This window comes from Falco biarmicus, chromosome 1, assembly GCF_023638135.1.
Source record: "Falco biarmicus isolate bFalBia1 chromosome 1, bFalBia1.pri, whole genome shotgun sequence".
Taxonomy (NCBI): Eukaryota; Metazoa; Chordata; class Aves; order Falconiformes; family Falconidae; genus Falco; species Falco biarmicus.
Genome location: NC_079288.1, coordinates 56,400,380 through 56,422,007, shown reverse-complemented (window position 1 = coordinate 56,422,007; position 21,628 = coordinate 56,400,380). Strand labels below are relative to the sequence as shown.

Sequence of the window (21,628 nt, the reverse complement as noted above, 5' to 3'; positions counted from 1 at the left end):
GGTCACATTAACAAGGTCATTTGCGGCTCTAAGTGACAGGTGATTCCTGTATAAGGAGCAGCTGAGTTGCACAAGGCCAGTATCAGGTGTTTTGGTTGACATGTAAATCACATCTGTCTGTACCTTTTAAAGTAAATATGATGTGTGCTTCTTGTTCCATGCTCGGTTACTTAGTATTGTCTATATACTCGTCTTCATGCACAGTGAATGTCACAGGCCAATCGTTCAGTGAGTTCACAACTCAATCCTAGATTTGATGTGATGGAAAATTCCTGTTGTTGGTGGTATCGTTTCTAACTTGTAGGTTTCATTCTGTCCCATAAATTGGGCTAATGCCCAGTGAAAATAAAGATCATCCTTATTCCATGTAGTTCCTACTCTGAATGAGGCCAACATACTGATGTGTGTGGGAATGCAATATGAGGCTGGAGTAGGATGCAGGAGATTTGCAGAAAATAGAAATACAGGACTTCACATGCCACAGTTCCTTCTCCAGGGCCTGATTCTGTGAACTCTTGCATGTTTAACTTTGTATGTTAGGATGTCCAGCTGAATTTCATAGGAATAATCATTAGACATTCAAAGTACAGATTTGTTAACCTGCCGCTAAAATAAGCATAGAATAGGTGTGAGCAGAATTTTCTGAGGTGATCAGCCCTAATACAAGGTTGGTTTGGGCTTTTTTAATTGACTTCACTGGAAGCACAGTTAGGCCAGTCTGGAAAGATTTGAAGAATATGCCCTGGAACTTTGGCTGGAGAGCAGATCTGGCCTGGCTTGAGTGCAGATCTGGTCTGGCTCAACACCAGAAAACATTATTTTCAGTTAAATTCCTTAGCAGATATTGCTATTTACTCTAAAAAATGTATACTGAAAAGACATATATTGCCAACTCTGAAGACGGTCAAATGTTAAAAAAATCATTTATTAAACAGATCTTTCAACAAAAAGTAGAAAAACTCACTAAATAGCTTGATAAACAGTAATCCATCAGCTCTACTCTTTGAAAGATTTTGTGAAGACGTTCCCATTTTAGGAGAGGGAATAAAATAAAATCATAGCCTGAAAGAAGCATATTTCTGAGGCAATTGCAAATGTTGTCAGTAACCAGCAATCTAGACTGGATGAAGACACCTCCCAGTCATTGTTATTCTTGAAGGATTTTGTGACTTTTCCTGTTGTTTTGTGGTGGGTGGCTCAGTGACTCACCCCAGGGCCTCCCAGCCGAACAACAGGATCCCATGGAAATGAAGTATTTCTAACACCAATTGCTACAGAGGGATTGAAGTGCAGGAGCCCTCCTCCCCTCTGTCAAAAGCAAGGAGTGATTGCTATAAACTACTTGATCAAAGGAAGGAGACCACAGAGGAGGGGCTGGTCATGTGTTGTCAGTGAGGTGTTGCTCCTCTTGCCCCTTGCTCATTGGTATTCTGCTGGAGCACTACTAAAGTCTAGATATTACTTCCTGAAACACATCTGTGCTTTCTGATGCTTTTTTTCTTCCAAGTACTGAGATAATTCAGCCTTAGTTGTAGAGCAGATCCAAGCGCCAGGTTATATAGTGATTTCCAGCAGCTATAAGCTATGCTCTGTTGTGCAATGAAGATGATAGAAAAGGCTTATGCCAATTAAATAAAAATTTTAGGTTTCCTTAATGAGTAGTGGAACAATTGCCAGCACTTTACATTTCTCCTAATATGGATGAAGCTATTCTGCAAAACTGAGCTTACTGTCATACAGTAATATCTCTGCAAAGAAGGAGTTTTGTGTTACCATTACATCTATTTCAGTAAATACTATGATACAACATGTCACTTCACAGGTTTTGGTTATTTCTACCCATCTTTTGTTAACACAGGGATTTGATAGTCTGTGTATGAGGAATTGTCACCTCAGCTAGCCCTTGACAGACTTTACATTTCATCTTCATGGAGTAACCCCCCAGTCTCCCCAGCTGTGGTCTACACATGCAGGCTGATAGCGGGCCTCTGTATCTGTGGGTGATGACAGAAGTTAGATAACCAGTGGATTAATAAACTGATGATACATTTTCCAGACTGAAATTCTACCTCACAGACTTGCAGGATAGCAAGGGTCCTACAGAAATGTGACTCAGATATCTGCCATAAACCATGATGCGTTATCTCTGACAGATATTAACCTGGTTTTATATGCTTTTGATGATAGCAATACTCTTTGTCTTCAGCCCAACTATTCAAACAGTAGAAAGCTGGATGAAAACAATATGCCATAGTTTTATTGAGTACTTAACTTCCTTCATGAATCTGATTAGGGTACTCAGCCTGAAGCTACAGTTGTGTGGACTGCATTGCCCCAGCCTTGCCATTGTTTCTCCTTTCTTTTCCCATCCTTCAAGAAACAAAAATAACTAGTCTGTAGAAGCAATTAATGTCCACCTGCTATTCCCAGCACTAAACAAAAATGAAAGCAAAGTATCAACTTCAGGGTCTGACGTACTGAACTTCAGAGTGTAACTCCACCTCATTTACTGGAGCTCGCTGGGGGTTTGCTTTTTCACTGAGCCATGGCAATTAACAATCTCCTAACCTGATCCAACTGTAAAGGAAAACATGCTGTCTTAACTTGTCAGAGCATATTACGTAGGTTATATGTGGTCCTGTTCTTCATGGATAGATGTAGGAGAGAAGCAATTTTTAAAAACTGTTCTTTGCCTAGTCATCTTCTTATGGTAACCCAAACTTATTTGCATAGGTCTTGACTCCAAATCAGCATTTTTTAATGCTAAATTGAGATATGGTGTTGTTGCTGCAAACACCCATGGTGCTAATGTCCGTGAGCATAGTTTTATAACTCTATGACATATAACTATATGACAGTGTATATCATAAAGTTAATTTAAAAAGGTGATTTGCATAATATGTAGTAGTTTATTAACAGGTTTTTGTTACTACAAGCATTTTCCATTGCTACTGAACAGTTCTAAATACAGTATGTGGCAGCACAGACTGCTGGTAGTCCGTTTTTGTCCATTGTTTGGGCGGGGGGGGGTTCCCCTTAAAATAGTTTTAGTCTTATCCCAGCTGTCTGCAACAAAAACTTCGGTGAGTGTAAGCAGAGATGAATGTGAATCAGTTCATTCCTGATGACAAACTGTCCAGCAATATAACAAATTACTAAAAGCATGTATGTGTCAAAATTTCTGTGCATTTTCCAGCTGTGGATGATCTGAAATACCTGCCTTTAGCAGGTGCCCAAGTTGTTTTTATTTTCAGTTGGCTACTCATTACCTAACTATTACATGCCATGGAAAGCATTTAGTCCCCTATTGCTGAGTAAATTGGAGATTAGAAATGCAAAGAACAGGAAAATGTTTATGATATCTGTGAAGGGGCAGATACACAGTCTGCCAGGAAGCTGAAATGCTGGGGGTATACTTTGGCACAGGGATTTTACCCACTTTTCTTGGCGACGTTGTTTCCTTATCAGACCGGACATGCATTGTATTTTGCATGTGTCAAAAACTGCTAGCAGGACTCATTCTGATAGCAACAACAGGAAGTGTGAAATACACCAAAGGAATGAAGGCTTGGGAAGCCTGACACTGAAGAGCAGCAGTAATAGCTATTCTGGATAAGGAGGTTAAGCCACAAAGAGTTCAAGCTAATCAATGCTGGAAGTTGGATTGGGCGAGATGGTAGATAGCTGCAAAAGAAAAAAAAGCACGAGGAAAAATGCCAAGCAGAGAGGTTGTCTTAAGTTCGAGAGCGGCTCTGTGCAACAAAATGTCTCCTAGGCATTGTCTTGGAGAGTAACGTAGTCTCAGATTCTTAATATGTGAATTCTGGCTTCTTGTTATGAGTTCCAGAAAAAACTGTTCATTATGAATTGTCTCTTTACCTCACTTTCTTAACAGAGTAAGATATGCAGGAAATGAGTGTGCTGGCCCAGCAGTGCCTGCATAATCTCTATCTGCCCAACATTAAATTCTGCCCAGCTGCCAAATCTCCTGTAACTCTCCCTTTTTCCAGTCCCACATCCTCCAGCTCAGAAGCTCCCAGGGTCCTCTAAGAAGTAGCCCAAACCCCCCACATCTCACCTTGCTGACCAAAAGAAACAAAACTGGGCAATGAGGACTCTGGACACATTTTTTCACTGACTCCTTTTATGAGTGGATGAAAACATAGGTTTACAATAGATGTTGGGACACTAGCACAGCCTTAGCATTGGCTGCTGAGAAAGCTATAATACTTGTATTTCAGTTCAATAGGCTCTTTATAATCACATACTCTATATGTGATATATATATATAATGCTCTAAGATGGTCTTTTCTGGCACTAGTCATCTGAAAACACAGCTGACACTGTTAAAAACTATAACTTAGACAGACTAATGCACAGAGTATCCCCTCATGGGACAGACAAGAAATCTGATACATTTTTCCACTGCTTGTGCAGAGGAAACCAAATGGAAAAGAGAAGCCACAGAAATTCAGCTCGGCAGAAGCTTAATGTCCAACAACATCTTGCACAGGAAAACTGACAAGTACAGTTGGAACAGAAAGTACATCTTGCTTTTCAGTACTGAGGTCCACTGCAGTCTCATACTACTGCCAACTTTTTAACCAGGCCCAAGAAGAAAGAGCTCATTGTAGTTTACAACAATAAAGAAGAGATATATGTCTGGATAGATAGTGACTGGGTTTATTCAGCCTTTTGGAAATTAAGGCATGATTCAAACACATACTTCTGTTTTGTTTCCTCTGAGACAGCCAATCGTATAATCATTCCATGCATTTCAAATAACATGAAAAACTGAGACTGACTCACTGTTTCCCTTTTCATTAGCTCAGGACAGGATGCAAAGCCTATAAACACATTCTGTGTGGGTCTTTACATGACACGAAGTTCCTTGCTCTAATTCTGCAAGCCCCGTTTTTTATACCCCTAGAATGACTGTTTATGGTCTCTCTCTTCCAGCTCTTCTGATTCCCTGTACATAAGCATGAAATATGACTTGAGGCAGCAGCACCTTTCCCTTCATAGCTTTCTTCTTTCTGTCACTGTAGTTATGCTTAAGCTTCTCTCTGACAAGCAAGATTTAAATAACCATACACCAGTAACCCACCAACAGAGAAAGAATGGACCTACAATGGTGTCCTTAGAAGAATCTTGGCTGTTAAGTAGCCCGTTGCAACTCCAAGTGAGGAGCTCACAAAGTCAAGAGAAACCACAGGGTGACTGGTCGAAACAGCCAAGTACAGCTTTTCAAGTGCATAATCCAGAACTGAGTAACTTCTGAAGCCAATGAACCAGGTCGTTTGGTATAGGGTAAATTGGTGTCCTCTGTTAACATATGTTGTCTACTGGATTAGGAAATAAGGACTGAGCACAAAAATCAGACTGTCTTTATTGATACCCAGGACTCATGAGACTGTGAAATAAACTGTGGCTTAGGATGGAAATACAGTTTTGGGAATGGAAACATGAAACACTTAAGTGCAGAGCCCTCTTTCTATCTCATGTTTTGGTTGCAGCAGAATGGGAGCGTACAGTGAGAGAGAGATGGACGGAGATATCTCAGGAGCGTAAATTTGCTGCACCGTTTTGATAATGACATGTAACTCTGAATACTTCAAACATACAACATCCTTTGAAATTTGGCACTCTAGCAGAGTGACAACTCCATTTCTACAAATATGGTCCTGACTTCTATCATTTGCAAGTGAATAAACATTGAGTCAGTTCCTTCGAACATATTTTCACTCCCTGTAGTACCTCAGTAGAGTTTCAGGTATGAAAGAGTAGGAAAAAACAGTGACAGATATCCTTACAGAGTCTGTTGGTATTGCAAATAAAAAATACTCAAGCCTGATAGCTAGAGTTGCAGTAATTTTATTAGATTTGTCCTTGAAAATATCTTTCATAAAAAGAGTACTGAATACAGACTAAATGCATTCTGATCTTCAGTGCTTACCTAAAGGCATGTAGACAGAGATTTAGTGGAATTTTTCACTTTAGCGCCTGGCTCTGAATCAAATCAATGAGATTTAAGCATTTCCATGCTACAAAGAATAGGTGGCTATCTTGGGTTTTTTAAGCACTTAAATACATTTGCAAGCCTGATCTTTCATATTTTTACTGTTATTGTGTGCAAAGGAATTTGGGCAGTGACATTTCTATTCCCTGAGATGTTCCAGTTCTTCCATAAAAAATTCAGAACAAAATAATCTACATTTTAAAATGTCCTTCAGCATGAATCTTCAGAGTAACTTCTATACATATCTTGGTTTCATACTGTTATATTCAAGTTCTTTGGAGTTCTACTATATAGTAAAATTTTAATGTATTGTAATAGCCTAAACCAAGTACTTTTAAGAACAATTTTTAAAATATCAGAAAGCATAATTAAGCAATGTATTTCTACATGATACAATTGCATTTTCAATGTAAATTTACCCTGCTTAAGGGAGTATAACCAAATGTACAGGTAAGTCATAGGTAATTTCTGATAAAATATCACTTTAGATATATTTGCTGAGATACAGATGTAGCAAAGCAATAAGAGTTTGAGTCTTGTCTGCCTTTTTCCTACCATGCTGCTATAAAAGTGAAAATAAGCATCAGTGGAAGGGATAGCAGGCACCAATGGGAAAGGCCAGCAGATTTAGTCAGTGTGTTTTTCTTCACTTCAGTAAATCATCAAAGACTGTGTATCTTTTGTATCTTTTTATTTTTGCTTTTGTGAAGACTGATGAATTTACTCTTTGCACGCACATTTGAAACTGCCAGTAGCCCACAGCAAGACAGCATAGCTGTCCGTATTATTTCCTGTTTTTTGCAGTGGTGCTTCAACCATATTGAATGATATGTAAAATTTTTACATTCTCTAAATCTGAAAAGGATTATTTGAACCTCACAGGAGAACTGTGCATAAAAGGGCAATGTTTTAGTCCAAGCAATGTGAACTAAGAAAGAATCTATAAATATAGCCTAAGACTAATAAATCTGTAACTGCAAATCCACCGTGGCAGTAAAGGGTTTCCTTTAATAATGAAATACCACACTGGCAAAAATAAATATATAACTCGGGCTACCCCAACCATTATTGGACTACAAAATAACAGTATTTTAAAACAGAGAGTCCTTTCATTCTCTAGAGTGCTCTTTGGTCATGTTTCAAGTTTTCTTCTGCAACTAGGAGGGCTAAAATCTTACTTGAAAAAATGTGGAAACTGAGACTGTCACACAGTCACTTGTTCTGGGGCTCGAAGTGAAACTCCAGATATTCCAGCACTGGCAGTAACACCACAGTTGGCAGCAGTACCGATGACCAAATTTCTCTTTATAAAACAGAGCACATGTTGGCACTGAAGCTAAGTTTCTTGGTTTGAGGAAAGAAAGAACAACATTTATTCAATAAAGGAAAACTTATTTGCTCATAGGGAGGAAAAGAGAAGATTTCTCTTCAGTAAACACATAGAGGAATAATCTTTTGCTACAAAGATCACTGGAAGCTTTTAAAAACTTAACTGATTTCTTTTTAAAGGGAAAAAAAAAACACGTTTCCATTGACAGGAGTTGAGAAAATCTCTTTTCTGCAGCTCAGATACTCCAAGCCAGAAGCTACATCTCAGCTTTGGCCAGAGTTTCTCTTTCAGTGAATTACTTGAGCTGCTCCTCTTCTATTCCTATTATTCCTACTCTGCATGCTGCTGCTATTCATACCAAGTTTGATCTAGCAAAATTTAGCTGCCTTTGATGTTGATGTTAGTGAGCATCTCAGAGGGATACAGTTCTCCTGATGCTTCAGGGAGGCAGTAAGTTGCCTTAGGACTTTCTGAGGTACAACTTGAGTTGTATGACATGGTGTAAGGCAAAGACACTTGGTCCTTTCTCTTTCCCTCCTAACCACTTCCATGAGGTTGGGGAGCTTTTTTCCACACTGGTACCTGTGATATGGGTAGCTACTGCAAGGCTGCAAAACTCTGTGCCCGTTCTGCCTTCAGTGAGTTGCAGGTAAACACCACAGTCATCTTCAGCAGCAGCAGAACACTGAGGAGTCCTTGTGATGATGATGCTCGGATGAACAGCGCAGAACTGAATCAATATTCTGTTAGGCATTCAGATAGTTTCTCTGGGTCTCAAAAGCTAAGGAAGGGTTCCTGTCCTCAGGCCTCTTAGATTTTGCAGAAGTTTCATTTCAGTCAATAAAATAGTCCTGAAAAAGGATACAGAAAGAAATATTAACACTTGAGGTGGTGGTTTGGCAATGCTGTAAATAAAAGGTTAGAGTCCCTCTTTTGCATCAGAAACAGCATTAACCTGGGATGAATTCACTCCCTATGCTCATATTTATCTTTCTGCTTGAAGGCTTTCTGCTGCAAGTAGTTACTGCTTTTCTAGCCCATTCTAACTTTAGGTCCTATGTTGGCACAAAACTAGCATAAAAACAGAGCACTGATGCTAAGTCCCTGCCATATGCTTCGACCAACTTGACAAAAGTGTCATTGTGTGGCCCAGCTCTACTCTGAGTCAAGTTTGTATTACTTTGATGGTGAAAACCGTCTCAGTAAGGAGAACTTATATGTTGGCATCTCTCATGAATGCAAATACCTAAGTTTGTCCAAATGAAGAGCCAGAAATTCATTGTCTACCATCAGATTTCTGTTGAGCACCAGCTTCTGTCACCTGTGGTAGGCAGAGGATGTGTCATAGCATTAAGATGTAGAAATATAATTTCTTTAACTAAACAAAAGTTATTCCACACATGATGTTGAGCTGCTACTGTTTTCCTCATTCCATAAATAAAACAGTGCTGTTGCTGGAAACACTGTGGCTTAGCTCCTAGGAGTTCCTGCATGTGAAGCCCTTCCAAAACTTCCCCTTATAGTGAGAAACAGTCATGAGGGAAAAAAAAATCTTGATTACTGCAATAAGTAAAGTTGAATATTTAATGAGTCAGGATGTTTGTGAGGTCAAGCTTTCCACCAAATTTTCCTAAAAGTTGTGAGAGAGGGAGATGAGCAAACATAGTGTAACGCATTCTCATTGTGGTTGAAATTTTGTGATTAATTGCCATCAGCTGCCTTGAATCGTTAAGGCACAGAGCACAAGAGTATTAAAATACCATGTTTTGGTAGCCTTTAGCTCTGCAGCTGTGTTCAGGTTTCTTTCACAGAAGTCAGAGGAATGGCTGTGAGAAGGGGATCAAAATTTCCCAGATCAGCCTGTCCTGAGGAGAAGACAGCGATTCTGCCCTGGGTTATGAGATGACCCAGGTAACTGGCTCACTATGGGGAGTGTATTCCTACCTCATGGCACAGCAAGTACCTACACAGAAGAATAAAAAAAAACTTTCCATTACTTATGGAGCAAACACACTCAAAGCTAGTTGCAACTTTTCAAATTAAAAAAAACAACACATAATACTACCATTTTTTATTTAAAGAAAAAACCCACATAATCCAGCCCTAACTCTGTGGAGACCAGAGCCTCTCCCTGCTGGGGGCACCTTGCAGGCGTCACTTCCTCGCCTAGTGCTGGTGGCCCCTCACATCCTCTCTGTGGCAGGATGGCAGCTCTCTCTCTCTGGGAAGCACTCTGCCTTTAATGTGAAGCAACTGTAATTTTCAGTAAGGCCACTTTGTGCAACACAAAGAAGAGCCAGGTGAGGGCTCCGATTTCTTGTTTTGCTCCTCCATTCCTGGCTGTGTTATCCCCTCACCCCCTACCTGGGCTCCCTCACTACTCATAAATGTCCCCTTTAGAAGGATCCCCAGCTACAGTATGAAAGTTGGTGATGTATAGCACATTCTAAAGAACGATTTGCCTCAGTTCAAAAATCTTCCTGACCTCGAGGCTGAAGAAGAACAAAATAATGCATTAACAAAAACATGGTTCACTGCCAAAGAAAAGGAGTTCCTGTAAGGACTGAAACAATAAATCTCCTCCGCACTGAACTCCCAGAGGGAGTATGTTGTGTTTCCTCCTGTTCTTTATCAAAGTCCCCAAAATAAGCAGGAATGGGCAGTGGCTAGGCACAGTCTCTACACACCTTTTTCCATGGAGTAATTAAGGCCTGCCTCAGAGTGAGAGAGCACTCCCTGCCCAGCTGTGTGAGGGAGAGCTGGCAGCACCACCACCACCAAGCATGAAGCTCCTGGGGATTGCCTTCTTTTTCCTAGCCACACTCTGTGTTTGCACTGTGGGAGGTAAGTTCTTTGCCTTTTTTGGATAGACTTGTCACATCTGTGGGGTGTTTTGTGAGCAAAAGCTTAGCTGTCAGTACCTGGATGCCTTTTTAGGCCCCCCCCCCCCTCTTTTTTTTTTCTTTTTTTTTCTTGGCAGTTCAGTGATTTAAAAACTGTGTTGGAGGAGGAGAAGGTACTAACTGGTAGTTGAGTTGTATGTATTCTGCGAAAAACTTTTTTGCCATTGTATTTTTGTGACAGCTCTCTTTCTAGGTGTCATGAAGCTCCTCAATCTGAAAGGAGTTAAAAGCAGAGGTATATTTACAAAGGTTTTCTGTTCTGTTTTTCTTCTTTAAAATAATGCGTCTTTTGTAGAGATGGCTTTAAGGGGAGAATTGAAATGTCTGTCAGATTTGCAAATACTGCTCTTGCAAATCAATTCTATCCTGATGGATTTTCCTGGCACTATGCCAGTAATGAGTTTGACCAAGGGTATCTTTCAGAAATTATTTTAGTTTTGCCCCCAAAGACATAGGAGCTTACAGCGGTTATTGAGTGTCAAATAGTGAAGGATGCAAGCCTAGGCGTGATATTAGTTACTGAATACAGTATCTTTTAAAAATTATTCTCAAATGCACAGATTTAACCAAACTTTGTGGTGTTTATATGGTCACTGAACTGCTGTTTTCATTATTCTATCAGACCTTTAAAGTGGAATTAATTAGTAAAACCTGAAAGGGTGAAAGAAACTGCAACAAGGGCCAGAGTCTATTGTCACCTTTGTCAAAAGATACATTTGAAGTCCAGTCTTCTTTTTATCTGTACTTTCATTTGCTGGCCCTCTGGTGTGAATACTTATAACCAAAGCTTCTACAAATGCCTATAGATTGCCTGTAAGGGATTTTATGAATCAGAAGTTAAAAAATTGATAATACTGGATTAACTGATCTAAAGTTAATCAACTTTCACTCAGATTATGTGTTAAAAGTCTAGAAATCTTTTGTGGTGAAGCTCATGTTATTACTTGAGCTAACTGCTGTTAGGAAAAAAAAATCAATAAAGGAGATTAAAAATAAGATTGTGCCACAGAAATAACTGCTTTTAAAACTGTTAAGTAAGTAAAACCCCTGAAAGTCTGTGTTGAGGTACTATTTATTCTCTGTCTGCTACTCCTAGTATAAATAGTCTTCCTGTCATTGTTAAACCTTTAATTTCACAACTTCTGAAAAGCAAAGTGGAGTTGGATCAAAAGAAGCATATTTAACACAACAGTCCATAAAGCTTATCAGAAAGCAACATGCAAAAGTGGGAGGAATTCTGTCAAATTTACACAATCCTTTCTTTAAAAAGGATTTTCCCTCCTCTGCGTGATATGAATGGGGCAGACCTGATGACAATGAATAAGCAAATTTTATATAGGATACATTTGTTTGGAACAATTCTGGTTCTGTAAAAATATGTTTTTTTAAAAATGCTTTATTGCAAGGTAGACATGGTAGTGAAATCCTGTTGGTAAATTCAAATTAGAAGATTAAGAATATGTGTGGGGAGATTTGCAGTATGTCTCTATCTACCCTGTCAAAGTACATCATCAGGTCAAGCTTCCTTTAGGCTAACCCATGCATCGACCTGTTACGACAGAAGCAGTTTTATTGTCTGTTATATAAGGCTGGACCAAAGTCTTTGGATTTCCCCTGTCTGTGGTCTCAAAAGTGTCCTAGACATCTGGGCTGTAACAGCAGGATCTTATGACATGAAAAGAGGAATGGATGGTAAGGATGGTGGCATCAGTCTCCCTCATGCTCCATCTCCCTTTTTTGAACATTGGAGACAACAGCAAGGCATTTCTCCAGTTGCTCAGAAACATTTCTAGTATTTTAAAATTATGCTTAGTAAAATTTAGAAAAGGTCAAATCACACCCCAGCATTTTAATACTCCTCCTCCCAGGTTTTAGGGTAGTTTATCTTCAAAGCTTACCAAGACAAGTAATGTGTGGGCTTGCAGCCTCTTCACATAATACACATAAAATGCTTGTCTTTTTATCTTTTGTAAATCATGCAGAAGTGGTCAAGGATGTTTCCACTGTGGTTAGTAAAGAATGCACCAAGTCTCCTGTGGGGCTTGCAAATTTCATGCCTTGTCTTCAGCCTGTGTGCTGCTGGTGCTTTCTTGGTAATTTTCTAATTCATCTTAGGATCTTGCATCCTCAGAAGTCCCTAATGTTTTGGTGGGATCCACCCTCTGTCAGCAAATTACTAGAGGCTTGGTTGTGTAGAGATATGCAGGCTGACAGCATCCTGACAACTGTCCCTCCTCTAGAGGCTTTTCTTAACCCTTTGAGAGCTAAATAACATGCTTAAAGCAGGAGTTCCTTTGTGCTCATCTCAGGGTGTTCAGTCCTCCTGGCATATTGTCCTTTATTCTTACCTGCTCCAAAATGTATCCCAAACGGAAATTCTTTCTGGGTTGGTTCATAGCATTTGCAACTATAGACAACAGAATGGGTCAGACAATATATTGCCAAATGATAGGAATCAAATGTAAATGCTCTTGAGTAATTATTTTTAAAATGTGTAAAGATGAAGTTTGTTCTTTTAAAATAAGAGGGCAGAGGAATTGACATGTGCTTATAATGTAAGTGCTTAGAGGTTACCTCTTCATGTGCCTTGGCCTTGTAATACTACATGGCTATGGCTATATACCATAGCAGATGTCCTCCACAAAGTGCTTGTAGCACACAACAGCTTCCTTCTTACTCAGACACCCAGGTTTCTTTCTTGCAGAAATGACAGCAGAAAAGAATGGCGTTGTGCTCTTTTTGGCATCAGTCTGGATGTGTTCAGGTTATTCACTCAAATACAAAAGCTGGAACGTATTGTGTTGTGGACGTACAGTGAGTGGGTTTATTAACGTCTGATTAGTGACCCCTGTTGACAGCTAACAGTACCTTTCTCCAAGAGTGCTCTTGTCAAAATTTATGGCACTAGAAAAAAACTAAGGGTGTTTTTCATTTTGGAAAGGTAGCAGAAAATCTTGGTATTGAGAGCCTGGTACAAAAGCACTGAATCAATTTGGACCTGTTCCTTTACACAGTGGACCAACCCTAAATTATGTGCTTCCCAATCCCCCTGCTTCCCCATTAACGGGATGCTGTGGATCCTGGGACATCATCCCAACCCTACAACACAGCAGATTAATCCCAGCTCCCAGGCTGATAGCTTGAGAACAGTTACACTAAACCAGGGCTCCTGTAGCGATCACATACATTTGCAGCCACCTGAACTCTGCTCTTGTTGATGTTAACCGGAGGAGATGGACAGCCTTTTCCTTTTCCATCTTCTGTGCTCTCAGCTCACAATCCTTCAAGTCTTTTTAAAAAATCATTTTTAAAATTAAATACTAACTAAACTGTTTTGAGCATGTTCTCCCCTCATTCTTGGTTAACGTTTATGGCTGTGTCCTGGGAGACACCAGCAAAGCACAGGCTATCACAGTCAGATTGTTTGTCTCATCCCTGAAAATTTGAGAAATGTGAATAAACTTTAGATAACCAGCTGCTTTTTCATGACTTTAGATTACTTGAACTCAAACTTTCAATGTCTTGAGAGTTTGCCTGTTGTGAAAAATATGTTTGGGGTGTTTCCACTGTTCCTAGCACTTTGCAAGAGTAGCTTTCTCAAAAATCAAATTGTGGTGCTGGAGCTTACTGTAGCTTTCAATTGAGATTTTCTTTTCTTGCACAGATTTTTTTTCCTTCTTCACCCACCCCACCCCCACCCCACCCCACCCCCTGACACATTCCTCTCATTCATTAGACTTTTCTTGTATTTGGCTGGTTTTGCCTGATGGATTTTAAAGGTGTATTTAAAACTGAACAGAAGAAAACTGCTTGTTCTAGCCCCAAACCCAAATGCAAGTTTACTGCATTTACTGAGGACAGAAGCAGATGGCTTGATACCTGCTTGATAAGGAGATTATGATTTGCAGCCAAAATAAATGGAAACTGAATTTGAAGGGCAAATTGCCTGCAGTATTTGGCTCCAAACCTGAGAATACATAATGCCATATAAAATGCCCAACAAATGGTTGTCTCTTCTGAAAATTTACCAGAATGTTTTGTCTTTTATTTAGGTGTCTCTTTTATTCAGATTGAAACCTAAAGTTCTTATTAGTCTTTACTCCTCTATAAATTAGGAAAAAGGATCTGCTAGGGCTTATGTTTTGGTTTGGTTTTGTGGGTTTCTCCTAGATAGGAAAGGACCTTGAATTTTGTCTTCAATTGTTTATACAGCTGAGTCCTATGTAAAAAATCTGCAAAAATACAAATTAAAAATAATCTTTAAGAAACTCTTAACCTGGGAAAGGAATTCTTTTTAACTGGTACCATTCAGTCGCCAGGCTAAGTTCACAGTCTAAAGATGAGTAAGGCCCCACAGTAAAATCACATGGTAAAGTTTTTTACTCCTTATTACTTGTGTTCCTCATTAAGGAGGGCTGGGGTGTAGTTTGTGTTTTTTGGTGAGACAACTCAAGGAAGACCCTTTATTGGTTTTATTTTGCAGTTCTCTAAACAGAGAGACAATGTTGGATTTGTGTGAGTAACAGCTGTTATTTCCAAATACAAGTCAAGAATTAAGGACTTGGCTCCCCTAGAAGATAAACATTTACTTTTGATTTCAGCTAGCATTCTGAAAATAGGTGTCCCAAATTTAAACAGCAGAGTCAAAACCTTGAGTCACACCATGTTCTGCCGTGCAAGCCACTGTCATTTTCCCAGCACCTGATCTGGGTAGCAATACCTTGGCATTCATCTCATGAAAGTGGATCTTTGGATGCCCTAACAGCAGCACGCTGTATCTGCAACAGGAAAAGTAGTTTGACACAATTTAATATGATGCTAGCTCTGTGATGTTCCTTCTGAACCTTCCTCCCATGTGAGAAAGCTGTGCTCTGATGATCGCTTGCTGATATAATCTGCTGGGCTATTGTCCCCTTGCAGGAGAGGTAGGAAGGGGATAGGAAGCTCTCTGATGCCACCTGCATGTGTACTAGAGGCTGGTCTGGAGTCATTCAAATTATTTACAAATAATTATTTTTCCTGGCAGCCAGGCTGGACGACAGCCCCTTTCAGGCCAGACTAACTAGCTAATGCTCCAAAGGTTACATTTCAAACTAGCAATAGGGCAAGCATTTTTGACTGCTTTTATGTGGAAAGTGGATGCTTGCCTGACTTTTTTACAGGTGCAAATCCTAGCCTATTTATCAAGAGAGTATTTTTACAACAATTTTTAATCTCTCTTTCCAATGGCAGTAACGTGCTCCTCTGTGTTAGCTGCATGTTGTAGATAGCAACGTATCTCAGGTTGCTGAAACCACAGAGCACATGGCACATAGTTTTGCATCATATTTATCTAGTCTAACCTTTCTGCCTTGCCTTATCACTGTAACAAAATTACACATTTTGCTGGGATGGGAGCAATACACCAGCCTTGCTGTATGAATATTTCTGCAAGATATGTAATCATTCTAAGAAGCACATTCATTTTGTCTTAGTACTGTAATTTCTCAGTGTGGTACTTGGTTTGAGGAGTGTCAGTGTAATTAAAACTTTAGGGTTAAATCAATTAAATCCCTGATTACATTAATGAGACATTTATGCTTCCTGCAGATTTCTTTTTTCATAGTCTTTATTAGGAGATTAATATTGTATTTGGGCTTGACAGGTTTGGCTATTGAGGCAACAACTGATCAGAATGGCAAAAGCTTTGGATTAGTCTGAGGAAAAGAGTGCCAGGAGATTTACTAACCTTTCTGTCCAAGGATTTGCATTATTTTCTACCGTAAAATACCTTCCTTACTTGTTGAGGCATGTTTTCATTGCATGATAATTATTCAAAGTGATCAAAGCCCCATTTATTGCTTCATTTTTAACCAGTTTTCCTACTTTTTAGCATGTTCAACATTGAGTCTAGGCTTTTACTTGAAATACAGTATTGATAACCTTCTAAATGTTTAATGTGTGTGGTGCTGTCTATCCCAGTCTGAGCATAGTCTGAAATCACCTTTCTTTGACAGATGAATTACCCCTCCTCATCTCAGCATGGGTGTTATATCATAGCAATATAGATGATGTAAATATCAGTGTTTGCAAACTCATTCAAAGGCTGTGGAAGCAAAACTATCACCAAACATTGTTAGGTGAAATGGCAAAAATGTTAAGGATTGCTCTGGCAAGAAATGAGAAATTCAAATATTTTCACTCCCAAATGCCCCATGTCGTGTTAGGTAGAGAGGGGCAGCTTTGGACATGATACATGGCTAATGCTTCTACTGCCATTCCAAGTCCCCAAAAGCCAAAATGTGGGCTTCCCCCACCCCCAGAATTAGACTCTCTGAAAATCCTGTGAAGTTGTCCAAACCTCATTTACCCTTGACTCCTACAGACAGTCATAAAGGCAGAAGTCTGTGACATGTCAAAAGAAATATCTGGGGACCACATACAATTTGATTGTAGTTACTCATTTCATAACCAATCACAGGATGATTAAAATCTTTTTCTGAAAACTACTGAATTCTTTGAATTATGGAGCTTTCTGAACTTACTATGGAGTTTGTCTGCTTTGCCACAAAACACATAGGTCTTAGAAACTGTAGCCAACAACAAAAGCTGGCTGCCCAGAAAGGTTATTACAGTAGAGCAGCTTTGAGTTCTCTCTAGGAAGTTTGTTTCTTATAAAAGCAGTGTGTTAGTATATTTACTGTGGTTCAGGAGAGAGCAAGTGTATTTACCAAACTGTTGGGTTTCAATTGCAACAACTCACTAGAGTAGTTTCCAAGGTGTAACAAGAGGAAAAACTTAATGAGAAGTCTATGCCAAATAACCCAATCCCTCAAATGTGCCAATGACAGCAAGGGAAGGACACAGCACAGGTATTAGAGGCAAAAACCTCCTGGTCTAGGACTGCACATTTTATCCTGTCTAGTTCAAATGGCTTCAGAAGAATCCAATATTTCCCTCTGCATGCCATTCCCCATGCTAATGGAGTCATGTAGCTAGTGTGTCTTAAATGCTGTTGAATTTAGGTGAACTAGTGGACAATTTATCTTACTGGCTTGGTGACTCTTGCAGTGCACTGTCTGCTCACTCTTTAATTGCTGTCACCTTGCGTTTCCACAAACTGCCAGAAAATACTATTTTCAGGTGCGAAATGTAAAATGGGAATTGGTTATTTATAGAAGAAATGGCCAAGGGATAAGATGATCAGAAGAGTTTAAGTAGGAATGGAACAACTCATTCACAATTGTTGTAATTGTCATGGGGAATAAAACTATGCTAATTGCCAATAAAAGTACAAGTGATGTCTATAGCTGTTCATCGACATGAGATGATCAGCGCCAGGCTCACCATGACTTCCTAGTGCACTGTCTGGGACCCAGGGTTTTGACAAGCCTGAGCATCTGACTATGGTCCACTTTCTGCTCCACTAGGAATGTGGTTATCGGTGGAGGTGCTGGCATGGCTATCGCACTGCGCTTTGGTAGTGTAGGTCCTCAGTGCTGACTCTCTGCTTCCAGTGCTCTCCTAATATTAACTTTGGTTTTTTAATAGGAATACTTTGGAATATGAAGCATGTGAGAAAAGCATTTCAGTTTCACATCTGAGCTTAGCAGTTGTATCAGATTGGTAGGAATTAAAAATAACGTGAGTATTCAATCAGCTTGGCAAGATACTCACAGCTTTATGACCTGTATGGGCCAGTTACAGAAATCAGGTATTTTCAGAATATATCCTTCATCCTTGCATATAACATAACTCCAGTGAGACCGTTCTCCACTTTGGGCTTGCAAAGCCCAATTTGGGCTTTCCATTTGGGATATCCTGTACCATTTTAACCTTTTTCTAGGCAGTGTGGGAAAGATGAAGAGGGACTCAACCGAGCATGGAATTACATTAATTGTAGAAGTAATTTGCAGTGTTTTCACAGAAGTTTTCTGACAGGAACAGGGTTTTGGTGCTCCAGAGGCTTTCAAAGCTTTGTCAGGAACAGAGTGGCATGGGCGGGTGTGGCTGAAATGGGTGTCTAGGCTATTCCCGGATGTGCTAAAAATAAATACATCATAGCAGACACTGCAGTGACCCTTTCCTGAATTATACAATTAGTCATGTTGCTGGAGATGCATTTGGATCACAAACATAGCACAAAAGAACTATGATTTTACTAACTGCTGCAGCACATTGCGAAAGAGAACTACCGATTGACCTGGGCTCAGCTTCCCCTCTGGCTGTTATATATCTGCCCTACCCAAATGCACTCTTTCCTGGGAAACAAAAATAGGCTTGCAAATAGCATGGTAAGGAAAAAGCATCGTTACTGTCTTCTGGGTGGGGGTGACTTATACCAATGCTTCTGTTCTTTCTTTTTGCAGGGGAAGGGGCTCTCTTTCCTCTTCTGTTCAGCAATGCACAATATTTAAAAAGCTCTTTCTATAGAAAACTGCACCCATTAAAGACATTTTTCAAATTGATTTATCATGGCTAACACAAGGGGGGTGTGTTAGTTTATTTTTCATACTATAAAATAACCATTAGTAACTCCTACCTTTTATTTTACACACAGACAGACAAATACATCACCATCAAAGGGTGACAATCCAGGTTTAGCTAGCTTTAAAGGGTTTAATTAAAACCTATTTACTAGGTTTAACAGGTTTAAATAGAGAAGTGCAGAGCTTGGAGCCTTTGTCCAAGGCAGGCTGGAGTGCTGATGAGCATGCTGAGCACATTTATTATTTTATAGAGTGCAAACACTGTGCTCATCCCTCTGTAGTACACAGTAATAAAGACATCCACCAAGCTTCACATAGGAGCAGAAAGTGCACTGAGAAAGCTGGTGATTTAAAAGCTCTTGGTAGAGATTTTGCATTTCTTCTGAGTTGATAAACAAAACCATGAAACTGGCTGCTAAGTGCCCAGATTTCTATGTCCACACATGCAGAGGGGCAAAGCATGCTGTGCTTGCATTATTTCAGATAATCAATAAAACACAGGGGCACTCATCCAACCCTTCTCATTACTGTTTTTGTTGAGGGGGAGCCTTCAACAGCCTACAGCCATGTTAGCTGAGGCCGGTCCTTGGCAGCTGCTTTTTCAGCGTGTGTGGTGGCTCCCTGTTTGCTGGGTGTTTTGACCAGGTTTTATTGGAAGCAGTGCTGTTTGCTTGGGGAATTAGTAATTCCTACCAGCTGCCTGCTAGTGCTTGGTGTTGGGTCATGGTAGCTGCATGCGTGGGTGAGCAGGAGGAGCACTGGGGTAGTGCTTCCTATCTTCTCCCATTCCCTGCTGGGGAAATTGCAGCACCTACCTCCCTTTCCTTCCTCTCCTCAGCTCTTGCTGCCGGGTGCCTCCCGCCTACCTGGTTTGCATTTCCTCTGCAGAACCCAAGTCCCACGTACCCCAGTTGCTGCTGTTTGTTCCTAGGCCACACAGAAGCAGCCCTGTCCCTGTCTCCCTTTGCAGCTTTGCATTTATGGTCTTCCCTAACACCCTCCTCTCTTTCCTGTTTTCAGGTGCTTTTGCTTTCTGCAGGGAGGGTGCTATGCCCTTCTGGCCCAGGAGCTTCTCCCTCCTGCCTTGGTGTCTTTCCCCATGCTCTTGCCCATGCTTCTTCCCACTCTTCTAGAGCAGATTGTCTCTGTCCTGTGACACCAATCTGCAAACCAGGACCAGGAGCTACAGCGCAGAGGTAGAAAGTTGAACTTAAATGTAAGATCTCAACATGCTGGATTTGTATAGTATGTTTTCAGTTTGCTGCTAAAGAGGCGTGACTGAAAGGAAGGTAACAGCTTGGCAAATGGGAGGTGGTTTCCCACCTCCCTAGGCAGCGGGAGTCACAGGCTTCCAGATGGTTGGCATCAGGTGGCGAAGAATGTGGCCTCTCTCCCTGCCTTATGGTTTTTAGCATTACCTGTTTCTGACTACATCTTACAAGGGTTCACCTTAAACATGACCAATGTAGCTTTGTTCAGGATCAACACAGTCCTTCCAGTTGCCATTGTAAGATATTCATAGCGGAGAAAATCCTGAGTAGAAAAAAGGCTTATGTTGCAGAAGGCTGCATTAAGAGCATTTGCAGAAGTGCAAAAGCATTGTGAGACCAGGCTGGAAAAACAATTTGAAATTCTGACTTGTGATGATATTGCAGTGGTGGTGATTCAGCATGGGACTGTTATTAGGCATGCACTTTCCTTTCACCAAGTGCTGTCACAGAACAAACAGTTGTGTGCAGATACTATTACAAATACATCTGAATGCATGTGTGAGGCATGCCATGCCTTGTGTATTGCTTTAGTACACCAAAGAAATATGAAGACAAGAAGGTTGTGTACTTTTTTTGAGTGTGCTTGGAGTTCATGAAGTTTGCAAATGGCTTTGTTTAATTTAACATCCTTTACTACACATTGTTATCAGCTCCAGCTGATGTAATTCACTGAATTACATCAGAACCTTGGTTCCCACTTAAAATACAGCTGCCCTGACCATACAGGGAAGATTCAAAGTGTGAGCCCTTAAATATTATATGTACTAGAACAAGTATTACTTCTATGAAACTAATACTTTCAGAACAAAATATCTGCAGGTTTTTAATATTTTTATTTTTGAAAAATTCTGGAATGTTCATAGATTTTGTATTTGTGATCTTAAGGGTTTTGAATAGGAAGAAAAGAGCTGATGGTTTTGAACAATACTATTATAATTGCACTTAAGCCTCTTCTAACAGTACATCCCAAATGGAAGTTTTTGTGATCTGGAAGCATCTATAATTTTTTACAGTGCTTGCTGGCTTTCTAAATAATTTGCATAGTATGGGTTAGTCATTTTTAGCCAACCAGTGGCTAAACTATGAACACAACACTTTTTTAATTTTTGGGTGGTTTTATATCACGATTTCAGTCTTAACAAAATACTTCAGATGAAGCTGAAAGTACTACAGGGACCACTGTTCTTAAGATTTATCAAAGTACTGTAGATATATCCCTGTGCTCTTAGAAACATGCCTGTCTTGAACCTGCAGATTTCCTGGCAATACATTTCTCTTGGTATTAGGTAGCTCTTATTTGTACGTGTGTATGTGTGGAAGCTATATGTAGTAAAAGTAAAATAAACTGCAGAAAAGCAGAGGGAGGACTGAAATAACAACAGTCATCTAAAATTAATCCCATTCCTTGCTGTGTCCTACGTTACAGCTTTCTGCAGTATTTTCAGAAGGTTGATTCTGCACTGAACACATGCTCCAGACAAAGCAAAATATTGAGAAAGCCGAGATCAGTTGGAAATGCAGACTTTGCAGGTTGTATCCATATTTTTAATCTAGAAGATCCAAATGATAAAAACTGCAGAAACAGTTGAGATCTTGACCTGCAAATATCTCTGTTTCTTGCATAACTCCATTAATGC

At 39.9% G+C, this 21,628-nt stretch overlaps 1 protein-coding gene across 1 annotated transcript in view; it reads left to right on the top strand.

The window, feature by feature from the left end:
• The first annotated feature begins 9,947 nt into the window (after positions 1 to 9,947).
• Positions 9,948 to 21,628, top strand: part of EMCN (endomucin) — a 55,782-nt gene continuing 44,101 nt past the window's right edge. Inside the window, exon 1 of the mRNA XM_056333804.1 lies at positions 9,948 to 10,193. Within this exon, the coding sequence (XP_056189779.1) occupies positions 10,133 to 10,193 (61 nt within the window). The 5' untranslated portion in view covers positions 9,948 to 10,132. The remainder of the gene's footprint in view (positions 10,194 to 21,628) is intronic.